The sequence below is a fragment of the Juglans regia genome, chromosome 14 (genome assembly GCF_001411555.2).
Source record: "Juglans regia cultivar Chandler chromosome 14, Walnut 2.0, whole genome shotgun sequence".
NCBI classification, from domain to species: Eukaryota; Viridiplantae; Streptophyta; class Magnoliopsida; order Fagales; family Juglandaceae; genus Juglans; species Juglans regia.
The window spans coordinates 22480596-22500216 of record NC_049914.1 but is presented as its reverse complement, the minus strand read 5'-3'; the positions used below and the strand labels follow the sequence as shown (position 1 = coordinate 22500216).

Sequence of the window (19621 nt, the reverse complement as noted above, 5' to 3'; positions counted from 1 at the left end):
ATTTAAAAAATTAAATTCATCACGACTTAAAAAAGTTAAACTCATTTTAATAGAATTCATAAAATACTATTATTCATAATTCTTCTTAATATCTAAACGTTGCCTAACTCTTGACCAAAACCAAGAGGAGCGCATTGTTTTAGGATGCAATTTTACGCACACAAGTTTAATAACAAATATAAATATATATGAGTAGTGTTATATGTACTTCTAATTAATTTTATGTATAAAATTAATTTTTTTAATTTTTTTAAAATTTTAAATTTTAAATATATAAGTTTTAGTATACTACTAACCAATACGCAGATAAATAATTTTATTATGTATATTTTTTTAAAATTCAATTAGCAGTTTTCTATGTATATTATTTAGAGCACTGGTATTGGCTTCTTCAATGCATCTTCAGATAAAATGATCTACATTGACTTCTTCAAAAATTAAAAATTTGAATTATGAGCTACAATAATTTTAAATACATCTTTAAATTTATAGATGTACTGTTTATTTTCAAAAGTAATATTTTATTATAAAAATTACATTAACTGCTTTGCTTTTCAATTTTTATTTCTCTCAATTTTCAGTTCCCTTTCCTCAAATGTCATTTCACTTTCATTAATTAAAAATATATTATTAATGAATATATAGTTAGTTTTGAAATATGTGAAGGAATAAATATTATTATTAATTAATATATAGTTAGTATAATTATAAAATATAAAAATATTAAAAATATTATTATTAAAAAATAATATTATATTATTATTTTAACTAATCTAATATAAAATTATGATTAAAGAGATTTTGAATCTATTTAAAATATATTTTTTTATCAACTTTGAAAATGATTTTGATAAATTCAGCTATCAGCTAATGTTAATGCTATAGGGATAGCAGTTGTATGCATACGTAGTTTGAAAAGATTGATAGCTGAATCCCTGCTTTCTTCAAGTTTGTTAAAGATGTCTCCGACTCTCCATCAATTTTCCCGGTAGTTATTTGGCCGAAAAAGATTGATAGCTGAATCTTTGTTACAGTTACAGAAAAAGTAATCTGATGAAGTATTTAGAATAGTGTATTTTATTTTTTTATTTGTTTAAGTATTTTTTAAATCATTATAAATATTTTTTAAAAAATAAAAAATTTATAACCTTATTAAAAATTAATTTCTTAATTATTAAGTAAAAAAAATAAAAAAATAACAAAAAGTAAGCCATTCGGGACCCATTTCTCATTTGGTCTATGTGCTAAAACAGCTGGCTAGCAATCTCTTCCTGAAAGGATAGCTAGAAGCCTAGAACTTCTATGGAAATTAATCGTTTCTATAAAAGAAAAATTATATTTATAAATCAATACTATTAATAAATTCTCTAATATAATATTATTTATTTTATAAAAAAATTAAATTTTTTACAAATTAAATAATGTCATTTTAATAATATAAACAGTGTATTCTTTATACCATATAATAGATAAATCAGAATGAGTAATGCTACGTACAGTCATAGAATGCATAAATGCCATGCAGTCGCTTTGAAAAATAGTGGGGTCTACATTTAAAAAATTAATTTCTTTCATGTGGGTTCTATATTTATTCACTTTTTTTAAAACGACTGCACGGTATTTGCACACTCATGACTGCAAGTATCATTTCTCAATCAGAATATAATGCAATTTGCAAAAATTTATATCTAGTTGATAGGAAAAAATATATTCATAATTTATTTTTTTCTTATCTTATAATGAGGCACCATATGATAGATTTATAAATGAAATATAATAAATAATTTAATATAATATTATAAAATAATAAAAAAATAATAAAAATTAAAATGATAAATAGCATTACTCAATTGTCAGCTTATGCAAAAGTACTCGAGAAATTAGGGGAGGGAATTAGGCAAAATATAGACAAGGCACCAATATTTATGAAGCAATTTGGCAGAAAACTTGAAAGGTTTCGTTAAATTTTGTTTCTACGTGGGTTGCTTGGCAAGTGAAAAAAAAAAAAAAAAGATTTACTCGAGAGAATATTAATGTTTTAAATTCTGTTTCGATAATCATTCTGGTTTAAGAACTAGAATAAAATATTCGATACCAGTGTGTTTCAATGTACTGTTTCAAAATTTGCTATATATGTGTGTGTATATATATAAATAATAAATAATAAAATAAATTCATGTATATTGTATGTGTGTGTATAGAAGAACTGAAGATTTACAAAATGAAATATGTTTTTAAAAAAAAGTAGAGACATTGGTGTTAAAATATAATATTAAAAAAATCACAAATTTGAGTTGAGACACATAAAAAATAAAGAGCCAAGAAATTATTAAAAATAATGAGATTTAAAAAAGAGAGAATGAGAGCACGAATTTAAAGTTACAAAAAAAATTTAAGATTATATAAATGCTATTAGATTTTAAAATTACATTAATACCATTTAGATTTTAAATTTACAAAAATGTTATTCAAACTCAAAAAAGAAAATTGCAAAATTACCCTTAAAACAGTTCGGAATAGGCCAAAATGGGTCAAAATTTAAAACAAAATGGACAAACGGGATAGAATTAAAAAATACGGGGAAAACATCTAAGAACCATGATGGTTGCTTGCATGCAGATGTGATCATTCAACTTAATTAGCAGTAATAATATTATTCTATCATAAACTAAATAAAGCATATTGTCTTTCTCCTCCTTGATGCATTGATTAATGCATAGCTATTTTGTTGCCTATCATCATGCCATGCCATTTTCTTTAGATGTAAGTCGATATAAAACTCTTCAAAAAGAAAAAAATATACACGTAAGTCGATAAGAAGATCGATCCGCTACAAGAAAACTATTTATTTGTGGCTAGTTATTTCCTGCGAAAATAATTATTTCCTGCTAAAATGAGTCTGTTTTCATCGTAAATAGTCATTCTCGTCGTAAATAATCTATCACAAATGCCTGTTTTTCTTGTGAATATATTTCCACAAAGTTGATATAACATGATTTAATTTATAAGAGAATTTAATTATAATTTTATTTTATTAATCAAATTGTATCATACAAACAGAAAAAAAACTATATCATTTAAAACTATATTTATCTATAATGAATCTTATATTACATGAATATTAAATTAGATGGAACCAATGCCTACCAATGCTATCTACATAAATGTCACTTTCTTCTATCATAGCCCTAGCTTATTCTATCACTAGTGGGTACCTCTCCAATTCCATTTGTGTAGACTCTAAACCTAAAAAGGGGAAAAACAAACAAAACTACTTTGCCCTCCCACAAGATTAAATGAACAGTATAACTAAATGTAACCTGATTTTCTATGCTGTAATTTCCCTTTTTTAGCATACATAATTTGTCCCAATATAGGCCAAAATATGTCTATTGCCTATGATGACCAGGTCTCTTTTGTTTTCACAATCAATTTCGTCTAATCATTATAATTTTTTTAAATTTTTATATAAAATAAAATAAACAATTCAAAATTTTTAAATTTAAAAATAAAAATAATATTAAAAAAATATATTCTAATAATATTTTATTTAATTTTTAATTTTTATCTCATCTCATCTATAAAAATAAACGAGTATATATAGTACTTCAGACTATTTTCATCAATGATTTCCTGAATAAATAATATGACTACAATATCAACTCAAACATCTTTACATGGTTTCTCCTCAAACTCAAAGAATAAAAATAAATTAAATTAAATTTTTTAGATATATTTAATTTATACGATATTATATTATATGACTCTTAACAAAATCTCTCATTTTTATAATCCCTTCTTAATTACTTATATTTATTTTTAATTCTTATTGCAGATGTTTAAATAAATTAAATGCTTAAAACAACCTGTATATTACTTTTGAAAAATGATAATAATTATTAGCAAATAAATAGAAAATAATACATACCTGAAATATGTGATAAAGACCCAACGCATGCACTTTGAACAATTATGAAATTCCAAGTTGCTACAGTGGCATGATGGGTGAGGTAGTGCACATTTGACACGTGGACAAATAGACAAATTCCATGATAGAAGCAACCGTTAAAATTTGGCTTATGTACATTTTTACCAAACGGCTAGCCGTTTGAAGATGAAAGTGACATGTTTGAAACTTTTGGTGTAAAAATATTGCCGTATCTAATAAGCTATGTGCTCAATTAGTCAGATCATTTTGAAATTTTTCATCAAATAATAGGTCAGATCAATTCGTTAAGATATAAAATAAATAATAAAATATATATTTTTATTTCAGTTTAAATTTTTGAGACAAGTAATAATTTCACATATATAACTTGAATGGTATGTAAATATACATCTATTATAAGATCTATTATCATTATAAACTGATGTAAACAGCATCTAAATTATCGATGTATTTGATGTATCAATAAATAGGTTTGTAAATAGATTTTTTCTCAAAGTTAATAATTATGAGAGATGGAAATTAACTTTTGAATACTAAATTACAACTCATTTATTTATGGCTTAACACTTTAAAACTATCAATTTTATTATATTCTATTGTTGAGTTACATATCAAAAGTTATTATTTTTATGTGAGCAGTAAAAACTATTAATCATGTGAGGGAAAGCAACACTTCTAAGAAAGTGTGGGAATCCTTAGCATACAAATTTGCTTCTCACTCAAGACACAAGTTGCACCAATCTAGCTAAGTGCCAGCTGTAAAGTCTTCATCTATGATACAAGTCATGTTTTGAGTATTTAAATTTTGCCATATTGTTGGCATATTAGACTGCTGATGTGGAAAATTAATTGAGAATGATTATTTGATTTCATTAGCTGAGTGGCCAAAGTCTATCATTTAGGTCTCATTTAGATAGTGAGATGAGATGAAATGATTTTAAATAAAAGTTAAAAAATAAATAAAATATTGTTAGAATATTATTTTTTAATATTATTATTATTTTGAGATTTGAAAAACTTAAATTATTTATTATATTTTTGTGTATAAATTTAGAAAAATTATAATAATGAGATTAGATAAAATGAAACCATTTCTGTATCCAAACGAAACCTTAATCCATTTGTTACCTCCATCTCCTTTGCTATTCCAGATTACACTTTCTTTTGCTAATCTTTAAGCAGAGTTGCTTAGCTACGATTAGATGTTGCTTGAAAGTGTGACCTTTATATATATTCTACTCTCATCAGATCAATACTTCATTTTTATAAGATAAATATTTTAGTCATACAAAGATTATATAAAAATAAATTTATAAATTAATGTGACTTGATGTGATACTTAAGATTATAAAATTATTTTAATCATAAAATAACTCTAACAAATTATATAAAATTATGATTTATTTATAAATTTATTTTTATATAATCGTTTTAGATTTGACCAAATCCAAACGTTCTGATTCTAGCTGTCAGCCAAAGCTGCAGTGTACAACTCCAACAATCCATCTCAGTCTGAATAATATTATTGCCCTTCTCCAAATAATTAATCTCAACGACTATGTCCAATTTGTGAAAGGTCCAGTCATCAAGCATTGTGTTTTTACAACACTCTTGGCTCAATCAAATGCAACTTAAGAGTGTCAACAATGGAGTGCTTAATTCAAGGGCTAATGTTCAAATTACTGCTGAATTGGAGAATCTGACATGTCAACAACCTTTTATTAATAGCAATGAGGCAATGGTTATGGACTGCAGATAACAAATAAAGGTTGTACAACCTCAACTACTTTTTTATTCTTAATTTCAATTGAATAATGTCTGTCTCTCTATCTGTCTTGCATTGTTCTACTGCTTCTACCAATTTACCTTCCATTTCGGCGTTTAAATATATATATATATATATATATATATATATAGGTCAACACAACGTACAAATCACGTTTATTTAATTAGATCAAACAGTTATTTTATAAAAATAATGTTTTTTTTACAAAATTTGTAAAAATAGTTGATGTCACATATAGCTTAGAAGACATTGTTTCAACAAAGTAATATAATTAATAGAATATTACAAAGGAACTTTAACAAATAAATTAACTACTAAGATTAGTACTTTAACAAGATGATACAGTTTGCATCATCAAGATGATGGCATTTAATGGCGTGTTTTGAGTCAAATGAGATTTATTTTCCCTTGTTGCCTATGTATAAAATTTTAGTACTTATGATTACTAAGTTGTGAAATTTATTTTCTTATTTTAATGTGCTTTTATTTTATTTTATTGGACTCTTATTTTTCGGACTGAGCTTGTTTTAGTGTATTTTATTCTCTTTTGGGCCCATCCCATTTGGATTTGAAGCCAAGCCCGTAGTTTGCAGCCCAGTCCTCCATTTTTCTCTAAACGGCGTCGTTTTGGCCATAACCCTTAGGGCTTTATTTCTTTTCCTCCTGCGCGTTGTCCGCTGCTTCTTCTTTTTCGATTTTATCTTTCTTCCGAAATCCCAATCCTCATCTTCTTCGACTTTGGCCTCAACTACGATCTCCGCCATGGATGATCTACAGACTCTGAAAAATGAAGGTTTGCATCATCAGAAGCGGCACAGCAGCCCACACCATATACACATCACGGGCAGAGCTGAAGCCCATCATCTTCGAGAGTTGGATGGCCAACAACATCACCCTTAGAGGCAGTCAGTCCCATCATTTCGACACCCAGATTATGACTGAGACCGTCAACAAGGTCGATTTCTCCACCACTTCTTTCAAAATCTTTGTCAATTCTAAGACCCTCATTGCCGAATCCGTCATCGTTGTGACCAATGTCATCGCTAAGCAAGCTATAACATGCCAATAGAAGATATTATGATGATTTGATTTTTGTTTGTTTTGATAAATGTACATATGTAGGCATTATCCAATGGAAGGTATAAGAGTTGCCTGCACAAGGCAATGGTGAGCAGGGAAAAGGAGAGGAGATAATTGGTTTTCTTCACTTTTATTGTGCCATGTGCGATGGTGCGGCCCCCATTTTCAGGAAGTCGGTGGTGTTGGAGGCCTACTGGGACAGATAATCAAAATAAGCTTTTAGGAGGGTTAAAGGTGAAGAACTGCTGTGTTGGGTCAGAAGTTAACGAGAAAAATAACGGAGTTTAACGGAAAATAAAAAAATTTAACAGAAAAATAAGAAAATTTATTGCAGCAGTTAGATAACCACTTATTATAATAGATATATATATATATATTTATATGAAGATAATAACTGCTTCTTTATGCTAATTACCTCATAAAACTCCACTTGTCTAATAATTTGTTTTGGAACTACCTTAAGTTCAATGGATTAATCCATTAATTATTCATTGATATCAGTTTTAGGCTCAAACTTCTAGTACAATGTTTGGATGCCGGTAGCTGGATTGGTTTTGGGCTTTGCCTAAACGAGAAGTAACAAAGTTGTGAGGCTCGCCTGGCATCTCTCGCGAGGGAGATCTTCGATGCTCATGTTTGAGAGATGAATGAGATGAATGCATATAAAATGAAATGGGTCAAGCCCATTGAGAGCTTATTGCCAAGAAGAGATAACATAATCAAAAGATAACAAGAAAAAGATATAAAATCATGAGATAAAGTAAGAAAGAGATAAAATTAAGAGAGATTGACTCATATACAAAAATGTAAAAGACGGTATAAGATGAATACGACTCAACTATTGCAAACAAAGAAAAGAAACATATATAATAGTAATGGCCGTCGAGGAGCTTTCCGGTGTATAGGTTGGAAACTTTGACGTGGGTGAGCTTCTTTTTTGGGGTTTGATGACTTGGCACATACTAATTGCCAATGTCACTTGCAAATTGATCATGATGCCATGCCACCTTAAAAACTTTTATTTTATAAAGAATTTCTAAAAATTCCAACTAAGGTAATGGTATCTTTCGAGTAGGTGATCAATTTGATTCTTAGCACTCCCAATGGATGCTCTATAGTGTGTATATATATATATATATATATATATATATATATATTTTGTTGTAAATATAAAGAAATTTTCTTAAAAGTGCCCTCCAATATATCTTATATTACATCATTCATTTTAGATTATGCTACAATAACATACTAGATGTGGAGAGAATTGTTCATCATTGTAAACATTTAAATTAGTTTTTCGTTTTTGCTGTTGATTTTCCCAATTTCTTCAAAAGTAATTCATTTTCATTTTAGATCCTCTCTCTCATTCCCACGCTTTCTTCTTTGCTGGGCGCTAAAGACAAAATCTGAAGCTGAATTAATATATTCTTTTCATTATATTCTTCTTTTTAAAATTTTGAATTAATTTATATTTTGGTTTAGCTTATAAATTTGGATTAGTTTAAAATAGAACATAATTACATGACATTGTATATGGAGAGATATTGCATATCAAAATATTTGAGGACATCACTGATAGTTAGAGAAAATATTTGAAATGAATAAAAAATATTAAAAGTATAATAATATTTAAATGATATGAAGAAAAAATAGATAAGTTGGTATATAATATATTGTAAAAGGTAGTATGTAAAATAGAAAAAATGAATTTTGGTAATATATCATATATCAACTTATCTATTTTTTTCTATTTTACATCACCAAAATTCAATTTTTCTATTTTACATATTGACTTTTACAATATATCATAGATCAACTTATTTATTTTTTCTTCATTTAAATATTATATTTTTTAATATTTTTTTGTTTATTTCAAAAGTGAGGAGCATGCAAAATTGGGGAGGTACAACGTCACACGTTGAAATGGCATTTCGTCACACAAATACAACAAATAGAAGTGAGTTTTTTAACTGAATGCAATCAGACCCAACAAATGCTGTGAGTTTGAAGCTGTCATCCCAAGCAAAATCTAACAAAGAATTCCAAATATGCGACCATCCCCAAATTTGAAGAAGAAAAATTTTCAAAAAATACCAACATGCTAAAAAATCCAAGATTTCATCTACTAAAAATTATCACATAACTTATTGGAAGGAGAATAGAGAGATTGAGAGAGAAGAGGTTGAACCAGACCCAAAACCCATTTAAAATAGGAGTTGCGACAGGGATAATTTTTACAGAAGCTTTACCTTGAGCAGACGACAAGATGCTTGAACAAAAAATGTATAGATTTGAAACAGTAAACTGTGATTGATGTAAGACGAGCATAACCCAACTGTGAGGAAGGGAAGACGCGCGAAATAAACAGATGGGCTAAAATGGACTAAATTGAAATAAAGTGAATTTCGATAGTGGAGAAAAAAGTACATAGATGAGAGAGAAAATAATTAAAAATATTTTAGGGTTATGAACAATATTCTCTACATCTAGAAGATTACTGTTATAAAATATAAAATAAAGATCAAAATACAAAATATATTAGAAGGACCTTTTTGATCAACTTTCTTTATATTTGACAGAAAAATGTATTCTATATGAGTAATTATGAATGCTCTAAGGTCCTCCTAAAAATCTTTGAAAATTCTTGATACTATGAAGCCTCCTTTGGTTTGAAATTAGTGAATTAAATCGATCAATGGTTCTAGTATAATCCCATTTTGGCATTGAATGTTCCACTTTTCACTTTTTATCGTCATTAATGTTCTCTTTAATAGGATATCAAGCTCTCGTGACTTCTCACACTTATTGAATAATATTCCGAGTTGGATCTTGATTAATACTTTGATTTGCTTCGGTTTGTGGTAAGATACCATCTCCCTTTTGGTCTTGTTGCTCGTTTGACATTTAGAATATTTTAAAATATTTATTAATAATAGCAAAATGATTTGAATTAAGATATTTTATTAAGTTTTGAGGAAGGAAAGAGAAAATGTTGAATAAAAAATATATTATAAAATTAAGAAATTGTTTGAATATATTTTTTAATATTATTATTTTATTTAAAATTTGAATAAATTATATTATTTTTTAGGTTTTGTTTGGAAGTTTAGAAAATTTATATTAAGTTTGATATTTGGATATTGATTAAGCAATAATTAATTAAAATTTAAAAATATTTTATATTAATGTTTAAAAATAAAATATTTGAAAATGAAAATTTTTATTCATCTTCGTCACATCACATAATATACATAATTTTTTTAATTTTTAATTTATTCTCTTATTAAATGTGTGGTATATGAATGATGAATAAAATAATTCAAATAATTTAAGAAGAAGAAAATAAAAAAATAAAAGAACATTTTTAAAAATAAAAACAAGTGTAATATATAAGGCTGTCAAATAACAAAACTGCGAAAATATATCTTATTACACGCCGTCTCGCATGCAAGCAAGATGATGGAGTTGTATACGTTAGACAGGGACACACGTGTCACTCTTGCTGTGTGGGTCTTCAATAGATCATTGGAACGTAGAAACAACGGTAACCATACAAAAGTTAACGATCAAATGGCTCTGCGAATTAGAGCGCGAAGCATATGAAACACAGTGAAAACCCAGAGAGAGAGAGAGAGAGAGAGAGAGAGAGAGGCCTTAACACCTCCCAATGATTTCTATAACAGCCCCTCTCATCCTCCCCTACCGTCTTCTCCCCCTCAACCGAAACCCTAGCTTCCTAATCCGATCCTCCTCCAGCCTCCAAGAGAGAGAGCTAAGCTCGGAGCTTTACGCTTCCGCTCCTTTCCCGCCGATATCGGCCGCGAAGAGGGTGGTCCTGGTGAGGCACGGCCAGAGCACTTGGAACGAAGAGGGCCGGATCCAAGGGAGTTCCGACTTCTCTGTCCTCACTAAGAAAGGTGAGGCTCAGGCCGAGACCTCCCGACAGATGCTCATCGACGACTCCTTCGATGTTTGCTTCTCCAGGTTCGATTCTCCAACTACTTTTTGGTGCTTCTTGAAACAAGTATGCTTCCACTTTTTATGTCCAAGCAGGCTAGAGCGTACTTGATAATGCTACTTAAATTGTACCTGAATAGCTTGATCGAATCTTTTAGCGTCGATTAAAACAACGTGACGGTGATAAGTGTAAAGTGATATATTCATTGTAAACACAAAGACTTTTGTGATATATTCATTGTGTTATTCTAGTACACTCTTCCTAGTTGAATTTTGGCAATATTACGTGATTGACTAACTGGATCATTTAGCTTATAATTTGGCATTTGCATAGATTACTTGAATAAGGTGGGCTCTTTATTTCAGCCCCTTGATACGTTCAAAAAGAACGGCTGAAATCATATGGGGGCCTCGTGAGAAGGAGATGATTACTGATTCTGATTTGAGAGAAATCGACTTGTATTCATTCCAAGTTAGTGTGTTTTAACACTTTTTCTTACTCCATTTTCTTATTTTTGGTTGAGTTTTCTTGAGAATTAGCTGAACTTGATATTGCATTATGGTTTCTGAGTTTATTGGTGAAGTGTAGGGCCTCTTGAAGCATGAGGGGAAAGCAAAGTATGGTGCAGCTTTTCGTCAATGGCAGGTAGATGCTGCGAATTTCAACATAGATGGTCATTATCCTGTGAGAGAGTTGTGGGCACGTGCTAGAAGCTGTTGGAATAATATACTAGCCCATGAAAGCAGGTCTGTTCTTGTGGTTGCACACAATGCTGTTAATCAGGCTCTCGTTGCAACAGCGATTGGTACTATCTCCTTTATCTTTGGAAACTTGATGCTGAAATATGCAAAGTGTGGTTTTAAGTTTTAACAGTAGTTCATCTCTTTTTATGGAAAGCAGGTTTGGGAACAGAGTATTTTAGGATTTTACTTCAGAGCAACTGTGGTGTTAGTGTGCTTGATTTTACACCGCGGCCCGAGGGAGGGTCACCATTTATTTGCCTAAATCGGTTAAATCAGGTATACGACATCTTTTCTTATATATATATATATATTTATGTTTCTAAATCGAAGTTGTTCATTGGTGCCACAGTTTTAATGTTATGGTAGGTCGTGTAACAGGTTATTCTGTCTGTCCTTTAAATGCTATTGACCTATATATGCAGACCCCCAATTCACCTATTGCTACTGGAAGTTCTGGAGGCAGGAAAAGCAGTAGGCGCCTCGTACTTGTCTGTTACGGAGCCACACAAAGTAACACAGAAGTAAGAAGGAAGGGCCTAAAATATCCATGATTGTGTGAAGCCAAGTTTTCAATTGTTGTAGGTATTGTTCTTCCTATCCCCCCCACCCCCTTTTCTGGGGTGAGGGGGAGGGGAGAGTGAAAATATGCATTTGAACTTGCAAATTTCGATTTTGAGTATGACTTTACCCCAGACATTATATATTATTGAATTGCCTGACTGCCTCCAAAATAATTCTGCATTTATTTGGTTTTATTTCCTTGTTTTTTGATTGTTGCTGCTGGTGTTACTAACTCTGCTTCCACAGGCTAGTGGTGCTACTTATGGGGATCTGCCACTGAACATGCTTGGAATTATACAGGTATATCGTTTATAAGTATGCACACAATAGGTTACAAAACCATGATCTGATTTTCTTTAGTGGTAAATGACAGTCCCAGAAAACTGCAGAGCTACTCCTCGATTTGAAAGTGCATTCTATAATTAGCAGTCCTAAGAAAGCTTGTTCTGAGACATCCCTGGCCATCTCCAGAGTAAGTTTACTGTTTTTGTTGCTCAGTCAGAATGTGGCAAATGCTCTCTCTCTCTCTCTCTCTCTCTCTCTCTCTCTCTCTCTCTCTCTCTCTCTCTCTCTCTCTAATTTCGTATGGAATGTGTATCATGGTTTTACTCCAGCTAGCCTAATTGATTGTAGGTCCAAGAAGCTGCAGATTGCTTGGGTGCTGACTGTGTTCCACGCTATGTGGAGATGAAGCAAATGGAGCACCTTGATGTTGAAAGCGTTCTTCAGCAACCAAATAGGGTAAATGTCTAATTTCATGGTTCTTACTTCTTGATTGTTTGTGAAAGATCCGAAACTATTAAAATAGGAAATTTTAAAAGGCATAACTAATGATGACGCTGTGGAAATGATAGAAACAACAAGAGTTTATTTATTTAAAACTACTCAAATATAAACACAATGATCTCAATTACTCAACCTTAAAATAAGGTTTACCGCATACCTTTATATAGGCTAAAATCCTAATCCTAAGGTTACTACAAAATCCTTAAAAAATGCAATAAGAGAGAGTCTTGAGTTATCAGGAAAATAAAGTCCTAGGCTTGCTAGGATAAAAAAAACTTAGAAAATATGAAAAATCCTAATCTCACTTTGAGAGCTCAAAAGTAAAACAAATCAAGAGAAAATAAAAGAAAACTACAATGACCTCTTTCTAATTGTGCGGGCTACTTATCCTACACAAATGATTGGAATACTTGCCATTGGATTAAACAACATTGTTTATACATATCCATTCTAGTTAGTGACTAATGGCATGCATTGATATTAGGCCCGTTTGTATATAGAAACGGTTTGGTTTCGTTTCATCTCATCTAATTATTACAATTTTTTCAAATTTTCACATAAAATATAATAAGCAATTCAACTTTTTCAAATCCTAAAACAATAATAATATTAAAAAATAATATTCTAATAATATTTTATTTAATTTTCAAGTTTTATTTAAAACCATCTTATCTCATTTCACTATCCAAAAGGGCAAAATGAACTGCAATATTTGCATTCATTCTGCATATATATAAATACATACCTATATCATGGCTGAAGCACTACTTACTGGTCTGAACTTAAAGATTGGCTAAATGTGTTAATCTATTCAGTGCTTTCTTGACTTTTCCCATTTAATCTTTTGATCTTCTCCTCTTTTCCACAGGATGCAACCGAGGTTTCAGCTCTTGAGCCTGGTTGGTTAAATGGATATGAAGATAGAATCACATCAGAAGTATGGCATCAATCTGAGAAGGCTTGGCAGTCTCTATTGAGCGAACTATCGGATGAGTCCGAGCCAGAAAAGATACTTGTCGTAGTTGGCCACCCAGCACTTCACATAGCATTGATGGGGCATTGCCTAAATCTGACCAAAGAATGGATGGGATCATTTCATGTCGACGCAGGGAGCATCAGTGTCGTCGACTTTCCAGATGGGCCTACCTCGAGAGGCGTTATCCGGTGCATAAATTACACTGCCCATTTGGGTAGATGGTCGATACCGATCACAAGATCCATTATCGATGATGATGAGTTTTAACTGTAAATAGGTCTTGATTTAACTTGTAAAAATTACCACCACTCCTTGCATATCAATGTCAGGGTGGCTGTTAGTTATATCATGACGTATAAAAGAGAATGAATTTATTATCCAAATTCGAAATTTAGTATAACATCTTTGAAGAATCAAAAACCAAATTAGAGAATTTAGACAATGTTTAAAAGAACATATTAATTTTTTAAGCACTGCTACATACAATCGTATAATGTGTAAACGTCGTGCAATCTTTTTGAAAAAGAATAGGTCTCATTATTAAAATATTAGTTTTTTATTATGTGAATCTCTTTTTCACTCACTTTTTTCAAAATAATTTTACACATTCTACGACTGCAAATATCAATTTTTTAATTTTTTTAATTAAGTTTTGGGTGTCAAATATTTTGGGCCTATATAAAAAAAGCCCAATTAATTGACGGGGTCATCCAGTCCAATAAGGACGCCAATTTCAATTTACAGAGGTTTTAGCCTCAGGGGTTCGAAGGGAAGTGAGACCGTGTTTCGGAGAATCCAAAAATGGCAGCTTCGGTAGCTACTGGAAGATCCAATCTAGTGCGCGCGATTTGCCGAGCTTCAAAGTTTTCTTCCTCGGGGACAAGAAGTTTCTCAGTGCCACTACGTCCATCCAATTCCGTCCCTCGTCGGACTCCAATTCCCCCTCATCCTCTTTCTCCAAGGTACTGCTCTTTCTTCTGCATCTCTCTATTTTCTGTGATCTGAGATTCATATCTAATCCCAGTCTTTTATTTCCATTGGCTTAAAAAGGTTGCTCCGAAGACAACTAAGCTCTCTTCAACCCGTCCACTCCGCAGTAGCTTCCGCTTGCCTTGTCTCCAAGCTCCCCAGTGAAGCCAGCACCTCCACCGAAGGTGATTCTGCTCTGCCTCGCTCTAATATTTGTATCTTTGTGTAATCAATTTACTGGAAGAGTCTCAAAGGAGGTTGGACTTAATTGTTCCATGATGACTTCTACTAGTGAGCTTCAACCTCTATGATTGCTCTGCAACTTTTGTGGGTGGGAAGAATGCTGTAAAAAAATCCGGTGGTGGGTATTGTCAGTGCAATCTGGTCTTAATTGATATTTTAATGCAAAATTACATGCCATAGAATGGTGCACTTATACTAGTGTTTAAACCGACTTAGTGAGAGGAAAAATTAGGACAATTAATAATATTACTTCTCCAAATTGGGCAGTAATTTTCCATAAATGTAAATAAGCATCTAACTCTCCAAGTGGCTCTGCTTGTCAAAAAAAAAAAAAAAAAAAAACTTTATATAAAGGTAGTGGTATCTAAATTATTCTACTTAATTTAATAGCTGCTCCTGATGATTTAAGCTGCCATAACACCTGTAGACAAGTTAGGGTTCATTGTTGCTACATCTCCATGCATCTTAGCTACAAAGGGGAGCCGGTTTTCAACTTGTTAAAGTCTTTGACCTTGTAAAGGTTTTAGGCAAGGTTTTCAACTTGTTGAAGAAGAAGAAAGTTTGCCTCCATAAAGTGCTCTACAAACATTCACGTGCTATTCGTGCATGATTAAAAGCATGAGAATTGTGGATAAAGAAAATCAGTTTGCTCCACTAAGGTATATGGAGAGCGCTGTGAGGGGTCCAACATAACATGGCATCAAGACTAAATGTCTGAATCTGAAGGATAGTGATGAGCAAACATTTAGTTTGAATGTTTACATGGCATCACAAATTTATTTTATGAGTAAATTTACTTTTAGCTGGGCATGGAAAACAGTACAGACATAGGAAAGGGCATCCTTAATGGAACAACAGTGATCACCTTGTGTATGCATCTGAGATGGTTTTAAAATAAAATGATGTCTGAAAAGAGATTTGATTTTACAATTACCATAGAGGGAGTAGGACCTCATATGTGGCAAAGCCCTAAGAACAGAAGTTATAAAAATAGGTTGCCTTGGATACTTATTACTATTAATGAGCTGTACTCGTGACTACCTCCGTATGAATAGAGATTAGTTCTTTTCTGGTTAAGGAGTTGAAGTTTAACCAAAAACAATGCATATGTTTTGTCCTAGCTAATACTGTAGAGTTCAGGAAGCTGCATCCTGAGTAGATGAGTGCAAGTGCATTGAAGACTATTTTCTTGAAGAAGCAGATTATATGACTTATTTGTAAATATAATGTTCTGCACTTGGAAATGACATAATATGGTATCTTCCATGTGATTGTAACATAAAAAAGCGTGAAATCAAGGTTAGGGGATTTTCTCATGTAGTTGTCTACAAAGCATCTGTTGGTTGCTTTGAATTTCAAGGAAAACAAAGACAGATATTGTTTGGATTTGAGAAATTAAAGTTTTGCATAAGTAAGCTGAAACACGATGAGTCTCAGTTGAGTGGAACTCTATTGTTTTAGATCTTGCAGTGTAAAAAGTTACAGCCATAATTTCTGTTTCTGTCACTGATGTATTTGTGAGGGAAATAAGTGCTTAAAATTTTCAAATGAATCTTAAGAAGGAAGCCAGTACAGTTTTCTTTTTCTCTTCTTACACACTCCGAGAGCCAATCAACATTGGAAAGCATGATGAAGTAAGAAAAAATCTCTCAAACACCCCCGATAATCAAATAAAACAAAGTAAATACAACGCAATGACATGTAACAATGATGAATCATCTTCAGAAAAAAAAAATAATAATAAAGGAACATATGATTCTCAGAACAAATAGTTATCATTTTATTAAGTAGGATGGATGCCTTTTATCTCAAAAGAAAAAAGGGCAATGCTGAACGTATTTATTAAAGAGGGCTTAAAAAAAAGTGTCTGCTTGGGGGGGGGGGAGTTTTTTCTGTCTCCCTTGTTCCCTCTCCCCCTTCAATTGGAAAAGGGATATGTAGCTTTTAAACTTGCTGTATCTATTAAATTTTTATATTTTTAGGTCTGTCGGAAGATATTGATTGTTACTATTAGAAGCAAATTTGTAACTTTTGCTTTCTTCCCTCTCTTCATGACAGGTCAATTTGTGAACTACCTCAGTCCAATTTAGAACTGAGTGAATGGCAAGATCAAGAATTTTTTCTAACTTTTGTCGTTGACTGATTAGAGCACTGGCAGCGGATTTGGTAAAATGAAGAAAAGTCTAAAATTTGAATGGATTGAGAGTTAAGACGCTGGCATTGGATTCGGTAAAACTCAAAAACTCAAGCTTTGAGCTACAAGAAATTTAGTTTCATCTTCATATTTTAAGACTCACTATTCACTATTCATAACTCAAGCTTTGAATTTATGGAAAACATGTACTTTTCATCAAATTTTAAAAATGATTTTGATGAAGCCAATGCTAATGCTCTTAGTTCTTCTCATTAAGTTGGAGTTCGAATTTTCCTACCTTAATTGCTTGACATGCCTTTTAACTTTCTTTTACTAAATAGCAACCCGTTGATGATCTATTTTTTAGACTCTCCTACTTTTGATAAACTTGATTTAACTTTGATGAGTGAATCTATGTTTTCCTGTTGCTTTCGATTATTACCACATGAATCATTTGGGAAAGCAATGAATCAAAATTTGGAATTTGTTCTTGATGGAAGATGCTAATATGCTGTTTCAAGCTATACATAATGACAAGAATTTTGCAAGTAAATGAAAAAAAAAAAAAAGAAACAGGAAAATATTTTTAAATTTCCTATTCAAGGAAAGAAAAACTTGAGCATTAGAACTTTTGAATGGCTATGGTTTATTTGAGAGAATCACGTAAGGGATATTTGGATGTGTTTTGCGCTTTTGAACCTAAAATGTCCGCCAGACAGTTTGAGCACCCACTGATCAATAGTGAATTTGTTGTGTTGTTTCTTTTATTTTTGTTTTGTACCTGATTCATTGCTTGCTTTTATTACATGGCTGGCTTTGCTAGTTATTGGGGGAAATGAATTCACAACTTTTCTTTCGCTTTTAGTAAGTAAATTCACAGCTATGAATTTTTTCGTGATCTAGATCGTTTGGGATTTCGTTAGGGTCAAAACTCAAGTTGTTGAAGTCGAGAGAGTGTTCACTTTTCAACGAAACTAAGAGGAACTGTGGATTTTGTTGTTCATGTCTTTAACCAAATTTGACCTGATCTGATAAATCACATGAAATCACGTTAGTTTGTAGAATTACTTTTGTATAATTCATTTATGGCTAAATATTTCTCTTTACCTTTTGTGTGTGCACACGCAATTTGTTGAGGACTCACCTTTTGTGCGAGCACATGTACATAAACAAAGGATTTACGTTTTGTTGTGCGCGCTCCTTTGGATTTTACGAACTTAATGGTGAACTTTCGCCTTGATCAGTGGACTTGTTGGGCCTATTTCATGGCTATGTCAAATTTGGTGGACGAAATATAGGTTTTGGAGTATGCATTCACATATGAGATAGATAGGAAACTGATGCAAGAAAGAAAATGGACATTAGAGGGTCATTTTTCAACAATTAATTTGAATTTTCACTCGACAACTTCCAAGAAGCCAAAAAAACTGACGAGGCTCGTTGCATTCGTGACTAGATCATAGATCATTAATCATGGTCGTGTAGGACACTGCAATTATATATTAGATTGGAAGACTAAGACAGCACATGCTAAACTGATGAGATGTCATACTTTTCATTTGATAAATGGTTCTACAGGACAAAGTTGATTAAAAGGTTGTGATGCATGCATGCGTCTGTGTGGGGGAAGACACTCATGATAAATTAGGAGATGGATATTAATTAATATAAGTTGGAAAGTGCATGTAGTTCATGATATTTCTTATTCATGTTTCTTTCTTGGAACCAATCAGGAATACTTCTTAAATAATTATTCATTTTTTGGGTGAATTTTATTGTCATCATCGGTTGTAATGTCGATTTGACAGTCTAAAAGAGTATTAAGTCGGAAAAACCAACTATTTATGATGACCATTTAATTAGAAGTTAATGTTGATTACTCTTCCCTTGGCTTAACACTATTGATAATCAAAGTATTCCCTTGAACCCATTAATCGGAGATGGATAGTGCTAGCCGGCCGGCTAGCCGTTACCGCTGGGCGTACCGTTAACAAATTTTTAATATTCTTGATCATTAAGATAAAAATAAAAAAATACATAATTTCATTAATAGTTACTTTCTTAACTATTAAGTAAAAAAATAAAAAATAAAAAAATAATTAAACGGTAACTTTAAGGGGCTACAGGAACATTTTTCATTGGAGATACTGGTTTAGCTTTCCCAAGGGTACCCTTCAATTAATGAGACTCTGCATTTATGCCCCTTTGATGGTTGGAGAAGAGAAGGCAACATTTGCAAACTGAAACTCAACAGCACAGACTGAAAGCAGAAACGCCATGATCATACACTGCCTTTTACTCATAATGGAAGATTGTTTAGCTTTCATCACAAGTATGCAGGAAATGAGTTTGAATTGACAGTAATTAGATGAAATTATGATTCCTAACAGTAGCCACCTTTATTTTGATTGCTCTACAGCTCTCTCTCTCTCTGAG

General features: G+C 31.6%; 2 protein-coding genes across 3 annotated transcripts; both read left to right on the top strand.

Moving 5' to 3' along the window:
• Window positions 1–10391: 10391 nt before the first annotated feature.
• Window positions 10392–14233, top strand: LOC109000683 (probable 2-carboxy-D-arabinitol-1-phosphatase). Its single transcript, XM_018977646.2, has 9 exons — window positions 10392–10799; window positions 11139–11244; window positions 11362–11578; window positions 11674–11792; window positions 11939–12037; window positions 12324–12377; window positions 12451–12549; window positions 12711–12818; window positions 13732–14233. The coding sequence occupies exons 1-9, from the start codon at window positions 10483–10485 to the stop codon at window positions 14104–14106; spliced, it is 1494 nt and encodes a 497-aa protein (XP_018833191.1). The 5' UTR covers window positions 10392–10482; the 3' UTR covers window positions 14107–14233.
• Window positions 14234–14579: 346 nt separating this feature from the next.
• On the top strand, window positions 14580–18098 carry LOC109000686. 2 transcript variants are annotated; one of them, XM_035685271.1, is made up of 3 exons: window positions 14580–14801; window positions 14890–14993; window positions 17199–18098. In XM_035685271.1, exons 1-3 carry the CDS (start codon window positions 14641–14643, stop codon window positions 17219–17221), a joined length of 288 nt encoding a protein of 95 aa, XP_035541164.1. In that variant the 5' UTR covers window positions 14580–14640; the 3' UTR covers window positions 17222–18098. The 2 variants fall into 2 exon arrangements, with proteins under 2 accessions (XP_035541164.1, XP_018833195.1); XM_018977650.2 differs by having other exon boundaries at window positions 14582–14801; window positions 17110–18098.
• The last annotated feature ends 1523 nt before the right edge of the window (window positions 18099–19621 follow it).